A 17911-nucleotide genomic window follows, 5' to 3' on the forward strand; every position below is an offset into this window, starting at 1 on the left:
CTATGACCCTGCAATTGCACTCCTGGGTATTTGCCCCAAAGATACAGATGTCGTGAAAAGAAGGGCCATCTGTACCCCAATGTTTATAGCAGCAATGGTCATGGTCGCCAAACTATGGAAAGAACCAAGATGCCCTTCAACGGATAGGATCCAACGGAATGGATAAGGAAGATGTGGTCCATATACACTATGGAGTATTATGCCTCCATCAGAAAGGATGAATACCCAACTTTTGTAGCAACAATGGACGGGACTGGAAGAGATTATGCTGAGTGAAATAAGTCAAGCAGAGAGAGTCAATTATCATATGGTTTCACTTATTTGTGTAGCATAACAAATAGCATGGAGGACAAGGGGCGTTAGAGAGGAGTAGGGAATTTGGGTAAATTGGAAGGGGAGGTGAACCATGAGAGACTATGGACTCTGAAAAACAGTCTGAGGGGTTTGAAGTGGCGGGGGGGTGGGAGGTTGGGGTACCAGGTGGTGGGTATTCTAGAGGGCTCGGCTTGCATGGAGCACTGGGTGTGGTGAAAAAATAATGAATAATGTTTTTCTGAAAATAAATGAATTGAAAAAAAAAGAATGCCCTTTTCTTCACATTTGATAAATTTGGTTGTTAATTTTTTAATAAAATATTTATCATTATGATTGCAAAAAATGGTATCTCATTAAATTTTAAATTTTTCTGATTAGTACCCAAGATGAAATGCCTTATTAAAAAACATAAAATTTGTTAATCATGAGTGTAGCTCCAACTAGAATTTGTTTTATAGGACATTAATAATTACCTACTATTTAAATATTGCTACAGGCTTACCCATTAGATTCCTCATTTTCTGTAATAGGACCTAGGTTGTTACCAGTTTTTCCACTCCCTTTTGGATGCATTAGTCCAGCAGCAGAAGAAGAATATATGCTTTCTAATACTGCCACTTCATCATTTTGGTGCTTCTCCGTTTCTTCAATCTTTAATAGAAGTTTGATACGAAGGATAATTGTTACTAGTTTATTCATTAAAATGAACTTTTTTCATTAATTATACATGTTTTAAAGATTTTATTTATTTATTCATCAGAGAGAGAGAGAGAGAGAGAGAGAGAGAGAGCACAAGCAGGAGGAGGTGCCAGCAGTGGGAGAAGCAGGCTCCCTACTGAGCAGGGAGCCTAATGCAGGACCCCATCCCAGGATCCTGGGATCATGACCCGAGCCAAAGGCAGGCTCTTAACTAACTGCACCACCCAGGCATCCCAGAACTTTTTTCATTAATTATATCATTTGACTCTTAGTTTGTCATAATTTTAATTGATAAAAATATTTTATGTTTATCATTACAAGTAACTGCAATTTTTATAAATTCTACTTCATTTCTGTTTCAATAAAAAGAGAGGAATTGGGACGCATGGGTACCTCGTTCGTTAAGTATCTGCCTTGGGTTCAGGTCATGATCCCAGAGTCCTGGGACAGAGTTCAGGCCTGCTCCTCCTGCCAGTACTTCCCCCTGCTTGTGTGCACACGCTGTCTTGCTCTCTCTCTCTCACTCTCTCTCTGACAAATAAATAAAATCTTTAAAATAACTAGTTTGGTTTATACTTTTTTGCCATTTGCATGTCAAACTCTTGGTCTTCTTTCACTTCAAATGTAACCCGTGGATTCCTTACTTTTTTATGTTCTCTGTCACTATCAAAACTCATTTTTGTTAAAAATCTGCTCAAAGTCTGATTTGTTATCATTTTCAGAGTCTGATTTATTTTCACTTAAGGAAAGATCAGAAGATGACCGGCAACTACAATCCTAGAATGAATGAGAAAGAACGACATTTTTGAGTCTAGACTCTTTCTGTTCAGGTAATGCCCGAAGTGTGACAAAGACAGGCACTGCAAATGCATCTTTTTTCTCACAATAAAATCTATCATTTGTCAAATTAGAAGGTATTTTCATTAAGTTTGCTCCTTCTGTAAAGGGACCATGTAGTGACTCTTCCTTAGGATAAGCAGTAATGTTGTTTTTGTTTTTTGTTGTTTTTTGTTTTGTTTTGTTTTGGTTTGGTTTGGGGTTTTTTTGTTGTTGTTGTTGTTTTTTTCACAAACTTCACCAAACTTCTGCTTTAACTCTCTGTTGATGAGTTCTGCTTTAACTCTCTGTTGATGAGTTTTAACTTATTTTTCCACTCTAATGTGTCCTGTTTGGTCCACATGTCCTCACACTTTTGAACAGAGGGATGTTCTGAATATAACAATATATCATCCTCTCTAACACATTCCTTATTCATTCCTGGTTCCTGGGCCATTTTTGACAGATACAAAACTGGAAAGTGAAAGTGCTGTATTTGATTTTCAGATGTCCTCTCTGTCAGCATACATGTTTGTAAAATAAATTTATCTTTAAGTAATCAAGTATGGACAAAGTAAAAACTAGAAAATAATTAAAATTTAACTGTTAAATTTCTTAATCTATGTTAAGCTGCTCCCAAGTCACTGGATTGTAACTAAGAAGTGAAAAATAACTTGCCCTAGCCTGAAACAGAAGAAAAACACAAATCCATAAACTTAACCTTGTCAGTTTTTTAAACTAAACAATTCATTACATGTTACATCTACCAAAAAATGAATTACATGATTTTCAATGTTACAAACTTAAAAACATTTTATCTTGCCATACCTTAAACAGTGAGCCCCAATACGGCATTTGAGGATGTTTTTTAAAGATTAATAACTAGAGAATAGGCAAACTTACTATGGAGCCAAAATCAATAAACATCAATCAAAAGAAAAGAAAAATAAATTCCTAAATTTTAATTCAAATTATATACTATGATAGTATTATACATCACTATAAATTATCTGCCTGTATCCAGCTATTGTAATGTCCACTGAGAGTAGATAAGAAAAAATGTTAATAATATTTACAGATTCCCTATACTGAAATGAAATAACTGAAAATGTGCCTGTTTATTACCCAACTACAAAGGTCCCATCCTGGAAGATGTGATTCTACAATAGGCAATTGTGTTGATTTTATGACCCTACTCTCTGAAGTCAACTACACAGAGATCACAAGGCAAAATAAATCTTTAATCTTGGCATTAGTGACAGGCAATATAGAACTGCACATTTTGAACCACTGAGAACTGCACATTAAGAACCACCAAGAACCACTCCTTCTACATGAGTCTAAGTCAGTAGTCATCATTGTTATACTGCTCATAATTGCAACTGCTTAAACATACGGTTCAGTATTTGATGTTACCTTTATAGCATGTAAAAACTTACAAAAATGGAAGAAGCAAACAATATTCAGGAATTTTTTTGGTCCAAATCCAAGGATAAAGTTTAACTATAAGCTACTATAAATTCTAACAATATTTTAAATTTGGTAACTTGTAAAATTTTACAAAAACTAAATATTAAGTTATAATCTATCAAATTCAATACGTTCTGTTCAGAAGATAATTTCAATTGAACTATGTTACATTCTTAAAGCAGGGAAAACAATATAAAATTGGAAATTTAAATTTAAATTTGTATATACCTGAAGGTGTTTATTTTCACTTTCATTAAAACTTTCTTCCTCTTTTTCTGTTGTCATTCCTAAGTCTAGTTCTGCTGAAAAATCTATATATTTTATTAAAATGGACAAATTAGAATGGTTAGATAAAAACTATGACTTTCATAAAGATAGAAAACAACATCTTATCAATTAAGAGTTTAAATTAAACTTAATCTTTAGCTGAATATTTAAGAAATACTTTTAATTATCAAAAATTTCAGCAAACCATTTGGGAAATACTAAATGTCACTAGGTTAAAGGCATACAAACATCTCAAAGAATCATTCACAAATTTGCCCACCTAATATCAAGGAACAAAACAATCAGAAACAAATTTTTTTTTAAAGATTTTATTTATTTATTTGAGAGAGAGACAGTGAGAGAGAGCATGAGCGAGGATAAGGTCAGAGAGCGAAGCAGACTCCCCATGGAGCTGGGAGCCCGATGTGGGACTCGATCCCGGGACTCCAGGATCGTGCCCTGAGCCGAAGGCAGTCGTCCAACCAACTGAGCCACCCAGGCGTCCCCAGAAACAAATTTTAAAATGCAGCAGAAAGAGGGGCCCCTGGGTAGCTCAGTGGGTTAAGCCTCTGCCTTTGGCTCAGGTCATGATCCCAGGGTTCTGGGATCAAGCCCCGCATCAGGCTCTCTGCTCAGCAGGGAGCCTGCTTCCCTGCTTCCCTTCCTCTCTCTGCCTGCCTCTCTGTCTACTTGTGATCGCACTTTCTCTCTGTCAAATAAATAAATTTTTTAAAAATGCAGCAGAAAGATATAAAATCACAACAGACTATTCTTTACCTTGTTGTAGTATCTCTTAAAAAACACCCTAAGCTTCAACTGCAACATTATTCATGGTTTCCAAAATCAATAGTATTTTTTATGCCTGTATCAGTGTACAACCTTCCTAGGGGTGTATTTCCCTGACGAATGTAAACATTCCTAAAATGTTTTCCTCTACTACTTGACAAATTTCTTCACATCTTATAGGACACAGACTGCTACATAAAGTCATCCTTGATTAAGGCTACCCTTCCTTAGATAAATAGATTTTTTTCCTTGGGGCTACATTAGTACTACACAGATTTTTCTAGTGCATCTTCACCACATGAACTGTAAGATACTTCTTTATGTATATATATATTCCTTTTGTTACTTGACTGTATGGGACAATCTCTCTCTTTCTCTTTTTTAAGGGGGGGGGAAGAGAAGAGGGAGAGAGAATTTTGACCAGGCTCCACACCCAGCACTGAACCCCACATGGGGCTTGATCTCACAACTCTGAAATCATGTCCTGAGCCAAAATCAAGAGTTGGACACTCAACTGACTGAGCCCCCCAGGAGTCCCTGTATGGGATAATCTCATAAATCATCTCTGTGTAAACACTCTTTATTTTACTCAGTAATTATTTACTGAGTACCCAGTAAGTGCTAGGTACCCAGGTTTAAAGAAGAATGTAGATAAAAGGTGTCAGGAATGGATTTTGTAGAGATAATGCCTGAACTGAGACAGCAACACTGAGGTCAGACAGATGCAAAGGGGCTAGAGGGCGGAAAATGGGCGGGGTATACAAGCCTGTAATAAGACAAGGGAGAGAAGCAACAGGGTAAATATCTGTCTAAAATACAGGAATGAAAGAGGAAGACATCACCAGCAGTTCAGAATGGCAGAGAAAAGGGCAGGCAGTAGAAAGGGTTAGAGAGTTTAGCAGAACTCAAAATTATGAAAGCTTTATATGTAATTTTAAGATACCTGGACACAAACATATTTTCAGCAATGGTTCACAGTCATATTTGCATTTGAGGCAGATCACTCTAAATGCTGTGGGGAGGGATGAATTTGAGAGGCATTGTAATAAAAGATGGGAGATGAATGAGAAGGCACTGATGTAAAATAAAGATGAAGCACACCTGAACTGACAGAATCGTTCTAGAAATATTGAGGATATAAAATTATCAGGGCCAGTACAGAATAAATCTATATTAAATGAATAAACACACAATCTTGGGTCCCGAGCAACCAACTCTGCTCATTACTTTACAAAAGGCATCAAGTGGGAATTATTCTACATGAACTGTTTTAAGTTGCATGTATTTATTTTATAATTTTTCTGTCCCATATCTTCCTGTAGGTGCTTTGTTTTAAAAGTCCTGCTTCTTGGATCCACCAAGCTCATGAGGAAGTAACAGGAGCAAGTCCCTTGTAGAGGTAAATAACTTTGAATTTATTGTCTGTATTCACTACTCTAGGAGATAATTGAAAATCTTTTGAAAATACAGTGTTAGTATACAAGTAAAGAAAGAACATAAAACTACAAAGGTGAAAAAAATACTGTACAATTTATTAGTACCAATCTGATCATATGGCTGATGAAAGGCCCTGAGTTAACTGGTATATTAAGTAGAGCACAAATTAGATATGGTTAATCAATAGACTGAGTATCAGGAGAATATTATATTTAAATGATATAGTACTCCTGAAAACCAATATTCCACCTATTCATCAAAATTAATGAAGGGGGGCACCTGGGTGGCTCAGTCAGTTAAACGGCTGCTTTCAGCTCAGGTCATGACTGGGTCCTGGGATGGAGTCCTGCATCAGGCTCCCAGGTCAGTGGGGAGTCTGCTTCTCCCTCTGCCCCTCCTCCCAATTTTCTCTCAATCTCTCTCAAATAAATAAAATCATTAAGTAATAATAACAATAATAATAATAATAAAGGGGCATCTGGGTGGCTCAGTGAGTTAGGTGTCTGACTCTGGATGTCAGCTCAGGTCATGATCTCAGGTCATGAGATCGAGCCCCACATCAGACCTCATGCTAAGCATGAAGCCTGCTGCTTAGGGTTCTCTCCCTCACTCCCTTTCTGCCTTCCCTCTCTCCCTCCCCACTTTCTTGCTCTCTAAAAAAAATAAAAATAATAAAACAAGGAGATAGACAATGCATACATAGTTGAGAAGATGGTACTATATAGTAAATTCTCAGTGATTCCCATTATTGCTGGGAAAGCCAACTCTAAAATAAAGTCATAGAGAATGAGGAAATATTTTAATATTTGGCTTGGGAAGCTGCTTTTTCTAGTTACATTGAATATAATTTGACCAATACTTGTAAATTTAAAGCTATAAAAATAAGGCTAAGAAACTTTGTTTTCAATAAGCAATCTTTAGACCTCTACCTAGTATTCCCAGCAGGGCACAAACATCTAAATATAATCCTGCCACCCACTCTCAAGTGAATGCTAAAAAAAGCCTAAAGAAATTATTTTCTCCTAATTCATTTTTTTAAAAAGATTCTATTTATTAATATTTTAAAAATAAGTATTTCAGAATTAGTGTCACACTTACTAATAATAAAAATTTTAACATTTAGGGAACTAATCCTGTAATTCTATAGTTTCCAAAAGGAGTTTGATTTGGTAGATCATATCAGTCTTTCAAGGGTTTTTGGAAACAACTATCATATCAAAAAATTAAATATCTTTACCAAAAAAAAGCCATAGCTTCAGTATCTCATTTGAATAATAAATACCATAATAACCTGTATCTTTGATGTCCAATAGACCTGAGGAGGATGAATATGTGGCTATGATTTACCCCATGTCTAGCACTCCATCTGCTTTCAGTATTCTTTTTTTTTTTTAATATTTTATTTGTCAGAGAGAGAGAGGGAGAGAGAGCGAGCACAGGCAGACAGAATGGCAGGCAGAGGCAGAGGGAGAAGCAGGCTCCCCGCCAAGCAAGGAGCCCGATGTGGGACTCGATCCCAGGACGCTGGGATCATGACCTGAGCCGAAGGCAGCTGCTTAACCAACTGAGCCACCCAGGCGTCCCTGCTTTCAGTATTCTTTGTGGCGCTGCTATGATTAAATACGTTCTAGTGCAAATACCCTTGAACGATCTTAAGTGAATTCTCTGGAGTTTCTTGCTCAACTCCAAAACTTCTCAGCTAACATGCTTTTTTTTTCCCTTGTTCCCATCACTGTCCCCTTCCTCAAAAGTAATTTCTGAAAAAAAGAAAAAAAAAGTAATTTCTGGGGACATGTGAACGGAGCCTCAGATTGCACATCTGGCTCTTGATTTCAGCTCCCATCATGATCGAAATGTCCCGGGATAGAGTCGGACATCTGCCTCCAGGCTTGGAAGCCAGTCTCCTTGAGGAATCCCTCCCCTCTCCCGTTGCCCCTCCCCCGAACACTCTCTGTCATTCTCATTCTCTCTCCATAGAATAAATACAGAAATCCTTACGACAGAGTTATTGCTGGAACTATGGTATTGATTGTTCTGCTTTGACATCCCTTTTATTATGGATTATTCCAAGATTTCTCTCCTCTTTATTTAGCACTGATATCCTACATTTATGACAACCCTTTCTGCATCTCCTTGCTCACCTCAAGCTGAAAACATGCTTACAAATAAAAAGAAAATAATGTTTTCCTTCATCCTGTGGTGTCTTGAAGTATCCAGTGGCCTTTCCAAGTGGGCATAGGTGGAAGTCTACACCCTTGCAATGGAGCGCATGACTCAAGGATCACTGGCATTCACATCACCTGACAGGTCAGAAGGCAGGAGCCCAGACCTGTGGTCATACTGTTCATTACTTTTTGAAAGATTTTACTTATTTATTTGACAGACAGAGATCTCAAGTAGTCAGAGAGTCAGGCAGAGAGAGAGGTGGAAGCAGGCTCCCTGCGGAGCAGAGAGCCAGATGCGGGGCTCAATCCTAGGATCCTAACTAAGATCATGACCTGAGCCCAAGCCAGAGGCTTAACCCCTGAGCCACACACGCGCCCCTCACCATGTGCATTTCTAACAAGGTCTCCGATGATTCAGTAAAATTGGAGAAATTCTAGCCCATACTGAGTCGCTGCCACATTCTGTTACCTTAACTTCACCTTCCAGAGCAAGCCTCACGTTTGTCACTATCAATTCTTCAAAACTGGAAATGTCTTAAAAGTCATTAACTTTCTAATGGACTTTGAATCATGGCTAAAGCTTCCCTGATTCTAGCAAACTGACCCTGCTTTCTTTCCCCTTCCAATTCTCTTACTTTGCACTCGATGATACTACTTAGGAAGTACCACCATGTTATAGCCATTAAGACACACACACTTACTGCTAACCAAGATATAGCTCTGCATAATCTGCCACATCAGTCCTTAATGTTTGCCAAACTGTGAGGAAAGCAGGAAGGGGGGGAAAATTGGGGTCCACTACTCTGACAGGTTTTGGTAGTGGAAACTCACTTGATATTATTCCTGCATATCAAATAGTCTGTTTCTCATTTTAAAATAACTGACCTAAAACTTATAAATATTAAAAGCTCTTTTTCTAAGGGGGAGGGGTTATGGACTTTAGGGAGGGTATGTGCTTTAGTGAGTGATGTCAAGTGTGTAAACCTGGTGATTCACGGACCTGTATACCTGGGAATAAAAAATAAAAAATTTAAAATGCAAAAAAAGGCTCTTTTTCATAGGCTTGTAAATATCTTTTGTTCTAACATGGATATCAGCAATACCCTCTCCCTTATTTATGTCCAATCCTTCACATGAACCTGGTCAAGAAAATTAATCATAATCCAGAAGAAGAAGACTGTGAGCATTTTAAATATTGAAATGTACTTCTTTCCATTCTTATATTCCTATGGTAAAATTTACCTGACTTGGATGTTTGCGTTTCCTCCATTTCTCCTCCTTTCTTAGGACCAGAACATTTCTCCTCGACAGGAGGCTGCAGAGGTATTGAAACAATAGGATTAGTACGTAGTGTACATTTCATACAATCTGTAGTTAATGATTCAAAATAAAAATATAAGTTTTACCTTCAACAAAGTATATTCTCCCGGAGAACCTGAAACACAAAAGGGACATATAGTTAATTATATGCACCTATGAAAAACAACTACATTAACATGCAGTTAGTACTAAGATGAATCCTCATGCCTGGCTGTGGTTACATTAGGTTTTCATTTTCTCTTTCTAGAGATAGGAAGGAGGCTTAGGACAGTGACAAGACAGAAATATGAACCCATTATAAGTATTGAACAAAATAACAGAATATATGCCCCAAAAAACATGCAGTTAGGATTTCGAAAGTCAGATGATGTTTCAAAGGAGCATAACTAATGGAGAAGACTGCACGTGTACCAATGTGAACATGCTGACTGATGGGGAGAAAAGCAACTTTTAATGAGAGGAATAAATAATGACCCTGAGAGGACAAATATGAAAGCCAATGGTAGAATGCCACATCATATCCTTAGTGCAGTACAGCAGAATCCTTTTTAAGATTATACGACAAGCATTAACCATGTTCTTCCGTTTGCCCTGTAATTTAGGCAGTCCACGTTTGCAAGGATAGCTCAACTGAAGGCATGATTGAGTTTTCATCAGAGAGACCATTATGAATTGATTGCCTTGGATATACACTTGTGGGATAAGGGTTACTAGTACTCATTTTGTCCATCCCCATGTGAGCTACTGGTATGCCTACATTTCCTGTATCCTCTAGTTTAGCCAACTTAAAGTTTCTGGTTTGTTGGTTTCATGGTTCGTTTGTTTGTTTAATTTTATTTATTTATTTATTTATTTTTTATTTATTTTTATTATTTTATTCTTTATTAATAAAATTTTATAATTTTATTTATTCATTTATTTATTTGTCACACAGAGAGAGAGAGCACAAGTAGGCAAACAGGCAGACAGAGAGGGAGGGGGAAGTAGGCTACCTGATGAGCAGAGAGCCCGATGCGGGGTTCAATCCAAGGACCCCGAGACCATGACCCGAGCTGGACGCAGAGGCTTAAACCCACTGAGCCACCCAGGTGTCCCCATCTTAAAGTTTCTTGATCCACTCATGCAAGAAGGTATATAAAACACATCTAAGAAATAATGTACAATAAGCTTTCAATAGGGAAATATGACTATCAAAGTGGAAGAACTCTATTTAGTTGCCACAGAATACTTAGGCACTGAAAATCTTTTGTATTTCAGAATCAGTGTCATACTTACTGATACTAACAATTTTAGCATGTAAGGAACCAACCCTATAAGTACTTTTGCTTGCAAAAGTACTTTGATTTGGTAGACAATGTCAGGGTTTTTTTCTTAATTTTTTATTTCTTTTCAGAGTAACAGTATTCATTGTTTTTGCACCACACCCAGTGCTCCATGCAATCCGTGTCCTCTCTAATACCCACCACCTGGTTCCCCCAACCTCCCACCCCCTGCCCCTTCAAAACCCTCAGATTGTTTTTCAGAGAGTTTGTTATACATTGTTTCTCACGGTTCACCTCCCCTTCCAATTTCCCTCATCTCCCTTCTCCACTCCATCTCCCCTTGTCCTCCACATTATTTGTTATGCTGCACAACTAAGTGAAACCATACGATAATTGACTCTCTCTGCTTGACTTATTTCACTCAGCATAATCTCTTCCAGTCCCGTCCATGTTGCTACGAAAGTTGGGTATTCATTCTTTCTGATGGAGGCATAATAATTTGCATCTCCCTATTGGCTAGTGATGATGAACGTTTTTTCATGTGTCCGATAACCATTTGTATATCTTCATTGGAGAAGGGTCTGCTCATATCTTCTGCCCATTTCTTTACATGATTGTCTGTTTTGTGTGTGTTGAGTTTCAGGAGTTCTTTATAGATGCTAGATATCAACCTTTTTTTAAATTTTTTTATTTTTTATAAATGTATATTTTTATACCCAGGGGTACAGGCCTGTGAATCGCCAGGTTTACACACTTCACAGCTCTCACCAAAGCACATACCCTCCACAATGTCCATAACCCCACCCCCCTTCTCCAACCCCTCTCCCCCCAGCAACCCTCTGTTTGTTTTGTGAGATCAAGAGTCACTTATGGTTTGTTTCCCTCACAATCCCATCTTGTTTCATTTATTCTTCTCCTAGACAACACCTTTTGTCTGTACTGTCATTTGCAAGTATTGTCTCCCATTCCGTGGTTGCCTCTCTGTTTTGCAAACTCTTTCCTTTGCTGTGCAGAAGCTCTTGATCTTCATGACGTCCCAACAGTTCATTTTCAATTTTGTTTCCTTTGCCTTTGGAGACATAGCTTGAAAGAAGTTTCTCTGGCCAATGTCAAAGACGTTACTGCCTATGTCCTCCTCTAGGATTCTGATGGATTCCTGTCTCATGTTGAGGTCTTTGATCCACTTCGAGTTTACCTTTGTGTACGATGTAAGAGAATGGTTGAGTTTCATTCTTCATATATAGCTGTCCAGTTTTCCAAGCACCATTTATTGAAGAGACTGTCTTTAAGCCGGCATTAACCTGATCCCCAAAGCCGGCAAAGACCCCACCAAAAAGGAGAATTTCAGACCGATATCGCTGATGAGTATGGGTGCTAAGGTTCTCAACAAGATCCTAGCAAATGGGATCCAAAAGCACATTAAAAAGATTATCCACCATGACCAGGTGGGATTCATCCCTGGGTTGCAAGGATGGTTTAACATTCGCAAATCAATCAATGTGATAGAGCAAATCAATAATAGAGGAGAGAAGAACCACATGGTCCTCGCAATTGATGCAGGAAAAAGCATTTGACAAAATCCAGCATCCATTCCTGATTCAGATTCTTCAAAGTACCAGGAGAGAGGGAACATGCCTCAACTTCATAAAACCTATCTATGAAAGACCCACAGCAAATATCATCCTCAGTGGTAAAAAGCTAGCAGCCTTCCCACTGATCAGGAACAAGACAAGGAGGCGCACTCTCACCACTCGTGTTCAACATAGTATTAGAAGTCCTAGGATGGAACTAGAGCATATCATGCTTAGTGAAATAAGTCAAGCAGAGAAAGACAACTATCATATGATCTCCCTGATATGAGGAAGTGGTGATGCAACATGGGGGCTTAAGTGGGTAGGAGAAGAATCCATGAAACAAGACGGGATAGGGAGGGAGACAAAATATAAGTGACTCTTAATCTCACGAAACAAACTGTGGGTTGCTGGGGGGAGGGGGGTTGGGAGAAGGGGGGTAGGGTTATGGACATTGGCGAGAGTATGTGCTTTAGCGTAAATTGGAAGGGGAGGTGAACCATGAGCGACTATGGAATCTGAAAAACAATCTGAGAGGTTTGAAGTGGGGGGGGTGGGAGGTTGGGGGTACCAGGTGGTGGGTATTACAGAGGGCACAGCTTGCATGGAGCACTGGGTGTGGTGAAAAAATAATGAATACTGTTTTTCTGAAAATAAATAAATTGAAAAAAAAAGACACACACACACAAAAAAAGAAGTCCTAGCAACAGCAATCAGACAACAAAGAGAAAGAAATGGTATCCAAATTGGCAGTGAAGGAGTCAAAACCTCTCTCTTCGCAGATGACATGATACACTATATGGAAAACCAAAAAGGCTCCATCATCAAACTACTAGAACTCATACGGCAATTCAGTAACGTGGCAGGATACAAAGACAATGTACAGAAAACAGTACACTGCTTTCTTATACACTGACAATGAAAATACAGAGAGGGAAATTAGAGAATCGATTCCATTTAATATAGCACCAAGAAACATAAGATACCTGGGAATAAACCTAACCAACGAGGTAAAGGATCTGTCCTCAAGGGACTACAGAACACTCATGAAAGAAATCGAAGAAGACACAAAAAGATGGAAGACCATTCCATGCTCTTGGATCAGAAGAATAAACATTGTTAAGACGTCTATACTGCCTAGAGCAATCTATACTTGGAATGCCATTCCGATCTAAATCCCACCAGTATTTTTCAAAGACCTGGAGCAAATAATCCTAAAAATTTGTATGGATGGAATCAGAAGAGACCCTGAATCGCTAAGGAAATGTTGAAAAACAAAACCAATACTGGGGGCATCAAGTTACCGGATTCCAAGCTTTACTACAAAGCTGTGATCACCAAGACAGCATGGTACTCGCATAGAAACAGACACAAAGACCAGTGGAACAGAGTAGAGAGCCCAGCTATGGACCCTCAACTCTATGGTCAAATAATCTTTGAAAAAACAGGGGAAAATATACCGTGGAAAAAAGACAGTCTCTTCCATAAATGGTGCTGGGAAAACTGGACAGCTATATGTAGAAAAATGAAACTCGACCATTCTCTTACACCATACACAAAGATAAACTCAAAATGGATAAAAGAACCTCAAGGTGAGACAGAAATCCATCACAATCCTAGAGGAGAAGATAGGCAGTAACCTCTTCGATATCAGCCACAGCAACGTCTTTCAAGATATGTCTCCTGGAGATGCAACAAGGGGGGTTAAGGGGGTAGGAGAAGAATAAATGAAACAAGATGGGATTGGGAGGGAGACAAACCATAAATGCCTCTTAATCTCACAAAACAAACTGAGGGTTGCTGGGGGGAGGGGGGTTGGGAGAAGGTGGGTGGGGTTATGGACATTGGGGAGGGTATGTGCTATGCTGAGTGCTGTGAAGTGTATAAACCTGGCGATTCACAGACCTGTACCCCTGTGCATAAAAATATCATATTATACGATTATAAAAAATATAAAAATTTAAAAAAAATGATATGTCTCCAAAGACAAAGGAGACAAATGCAAAAATGAACTTTTGGGACTTCTTCAAGATTTGCTCTTCCTTTTAAAAGAATTGAGCTGGGGTGCCTGGGTGGCTCAGTGGGTTAAAGCATCTGCCTTCAGCTCAGGTCATGATCCCAGGGTCCTGGGATCGAGCCCCACGACAGGCTCTCTGCTCCGCAGGGAGCCTGCTTCCTCCCCCTCTCTCTCTCTGCCTACTTGTGATTTCTCTCTCTGTCAAATAAATAAAATCTTTTAAAATAAATAAATAAATAAATAAATAAATAAAAGATTTGAGCTAAAGCTTACATGTTTCTTAAGCTCTTTTTCTTAGGCTTGTAAATATCTTTTGTTCAAACATAGATATCAGCAATAACATCTACCTTCTTTATGTCAGAACAGTCACTGAAGGTTCCCCAAAGAAATTAAATAAATAAATAAATAGACTTCAGAAGAAGAATGCTGTGAGCATTTCAAATATTTTAGTGGTCTTCTTTACACCGTTACATTTGTATTGTAAAATTTACCTGATTGGGATGCTTTAATTTCCTCCATTTCTCTGGGCCGATTAGGAATACAGTATTTCCCCTCCACAGCAGGCTGAATGGGCATTGAAACAATATGATTAAGACATAATGGACATTTCATGCAACCTGTAGTTAAAACCTCAAAATAAAAATGTAAGTTTTACCTTCATGTAGGAATATTTTCCTGGAGAAGCTAAAAAGCAAAAGGGTCATATAGTTAACTCTCTGTACATATAGAAGCCAACAAACATTCATGCACTTAGTACTAAGCTGAATCCTCGTGCCTGGCTCAGATTACAAATGGGTTTGGGGGTGTTTCTGCAGACAGGAAGAAACAGGAAGGTGGGTTGGGCAGAAGAACAATTTCTAAGGAGAGGAACAAATCGTGACCCTGAGCGGACAAACGTGAAAGCCAGTGGTAGAATGCTACACCACATCCTTAAGGCAGCACAGCAGAATCACTTACACCATTGGACTCTAAGTATGTATGACCTTCTTCAATTTGTCCTGTAATGTAGGAGTACAGAGTGCTGATGATAGGTCCACTGAATGCGTAATTGGACTTTTCATCAAGCAAAGCCTTAGGAAATGATCAGCTTGGATACACACTTCTGGGATCACAGTTACTAAAAGTACTCATTTTTGTCCATACCCACGTGGGCTACCGGTATACCTACATTCCCTGTATCCAGTAGTGTAGCCACCTTAAAGTTTCTTCATACACTTATGCAAGAAGGTGTATAAAACACATCCAAGAAATAAGGTACAATAGCTGTAAGTATGGAAATATGACCATGTCTATGGAACAAAATCTATTTAATGGCCACAGAAATCTTAGGTACTGAAAATCTTTTGTCACTGTCATACTTATTGATAAAAACAATTTTAGCATTCAGGGAACCAACCCTATAATTTCTCTTGATTCCAAACGTAGTTTGATTTGGTAGATCATGTCAGTCTTTCAAGGGTTTTTGGAAACAGCTATCATATCAAAAAATTACCTATCTTAAAAAAAAATAAAGTCACAGATTGCTTATCTCACTTGAGTAATGAAGAGCGACGTAGCCCGTACCTTTGATGTCCAATAGACCTGAGGAGGAGGAATACGTGGCTATGATCTACCCCATGTCTAGCACTCCATCTGCTTTCAGTATTCTTTGTGGAGCAGCTGTGATTTAATCTGCTCTACTGCAAATACCCTCGAACCATCTAAAGTGAATTCTCTGCAGTTTCCTCCTCAACTCCAAAACTCCACAGCTAGCGTGCCTGTCCCTTTCCCCTTGTTCCCATCACTATCCCCCTTCTTCAGAGGAATTCCTGGGGGCGCCTGGGTGGAGCAACGGATTGGGCATCCAGCTCTTGAGTTCGGCTCACGTGGCAATGGCACGGTCCTCACAAAAAGCCTCGCATCCGGCTCCAGGTCAGAAGGGACCCTTCACTATGCCCTTCAAAAGTAATTTCTGGGAGTGCCCGGATGGAATAGCGGATTGAGCATCTGGCTCTTGATTTCGACTTAGGTCACGAGGGCAGGGTCCTCAGACTGAACCCGGCATCGAGCTCCAGGCTCAGAAGTGAGCCTGTTTGAGGAATCTCTCTCCATCTGCCTTTGCCCCTCCCCAGATCTTTCTCTGTCTCTCTCTTTCTGGCTCCCTAATACAATTAAAGAAAATAAATCCTAATAAAAGACTTATTTGTGGGTCTATGGCCTTGATTAATCTGCCTTTACACCCTCTTTATTAGGGACTATCTCCACCACTTCTTTTCTCTTTATTTAGCACTAGTACCTTACATCTATAACCTCTCTTTCTGCATCTCCTTGCTCCCCTCTAGCTGAAAACATGCTTACAAATAAAAATAAAATAATGTTTTCCTTCATCCTGTGGTGTCTCGAGGTATCCAGTGGCCTTTCCAGGTGTCTGTAGGTGGAAGTCTACACCCTTGCGATGGAGCACATGACCCAAGGACCACTGGCATTCGCATCAACTGACAGGTCAGAATGCAGGATCCCAGACCTGTGGTCATACTGTTCATTATTTTTTGAAAGATTTTGAGAATCTTAGCATCCATATTCATCAGTGATATTGGTCTGAAATTCTCCTTTTTGGTAGGGTCCTTGCCTGGTTTGGGGATCAGGGTAATGCTGGCTTCATAGAAAGAGTCTGGAAGTTTTCCTTCTGCTTCAATTTTTTGAAACAGCTTCAGGAGAATAGGTGTTATTTCTTCTTTGAAGGTTTGGTAGAATTCCCCAGGGAATCCGTCAGGTCCTGGGCTCTTGTGTTTTGGGAGGTTTTTGATCACTGATTCAATCTCGTTATTAGATATCGGTCTATTCAGGTTGTCGATTTCTTCCTGGTACAAGATCCTAGCCAACAGGATCCAACAGCACATTAAAAAGATTATCCACCATGATCAGGTGGGATTCATCCCTGGGCTACAAGGATGGTTCAACATTCGCAAATCAATCAATGTGATACAACAAATTAATATGAGAAGAGAGAAGAACCACATGGTCCTCTCAATTGATGCAGAAAAAGCATTTGACAAAATTCAACATCCGTTCCTGATTAAAACGCTTCAAAGTATAGGGATAGAGGGAACATTCCTGAACCTCATCAAATCTATCTATGAAAGACCCACAGCAAATATCATCCTCAATGGGAAAAAGCTTGCAGCCTTCCCATTGAGATCAGGAACAAGACAAGGATGCCCACTTTCACCACTCTTGTTCAACATAGTATTAGAAGTCCTAGCAACAGCAATCAGACAACAGAGAGAAATAAAAGGTATCCAAATTGGTAATGAAGAAGTCAAACTCTCTCTCTTCGCAGATGACATGATTCTTTATATGGAAAACCCAAAAGACTCCACCCCCAAACTACTAGAACTCATACAGCAATTCAGTAACATGGCAGGATACAAAGTCAATGTGCAGAAATCAGTGGCTTTCTTATACACTAACAATGAAAATACAGAAAGGGAAATTAGAGAATCGATTCCATTTACTATAGCACCAAGAACCATAAGATACCTTAGAATAAACCTAACTAAAGAGGTAAAGGATCTGTACTTGAGGAACTATAGAACACTCATGAAAGAAATTGAAGATGACACAAAAAGATGGAAGACCATTCCATGCTCTTGGATCGGAAGAATAAACATTGTTAAAATGTCTATACTGCCTAGAGCAATCTATACTTTTAATGCCATTCCGATCAAAATTCCACCGGCATTCTTCAAAGAGCTGGAGCAAATAATCCTAAAACTTGTATGGAATCAAAAGAGACCCGAATCGCTA

At 38.9% G+C, this 17911-nt stretch overlaps 1 protein-coding gene across 3 annotated transcripts in view; it reads right to left on the reverse strand.

The window, feature by feature from the left end:
- The window catches only part of LOC122891088 (ankyrin repeat domain-containing protein 26-like), a 127219-nt gene that overhangs the window by 66964 nt on the left and 42344 nt on the right, over positions 1-17911 (reverse strand). For all 3 annotated transcript variants that reach the window (XM_044226479.1, XM_044226480.1, XM_044226481.1), the window contains exons 13-18: positions 14781-14809; positions 14617-14689; positions 9362-9390; positions 9198-9270; positions 3529-3611; positions 818-966 (exon numbers count right to left, since the gene is read on the reverse strand). In XM_044226479.1, the coding sequence (XP_044082414.1) occupies positions 818-966; positions 3529-3611; positions 9198-9270; positions 9362-9390; positions 14617-14689; positions 14781-14809 (436 nt within the window). The remainder of the gene's footprint in view (positions 1-817; positions 967-3528; positions 3612-9197; positions 9271-9361; positions 9391-14616; positions 14690-14780; positions 14810-17911) is intronic.

This window comes from Neovison vison, chromosome 12 (genome assembly GCF_020171115.1).
Source record: "Neovison vison isolate M4711 chromosome 12, ASM_NN_V1, whole genome shotgun sequence".
Lineage (NCBI taxonomy): Eukaryota > Metazoa > Chordata > Mammalia > Carnivora > Mustelidae > Neogale > Neogale vison.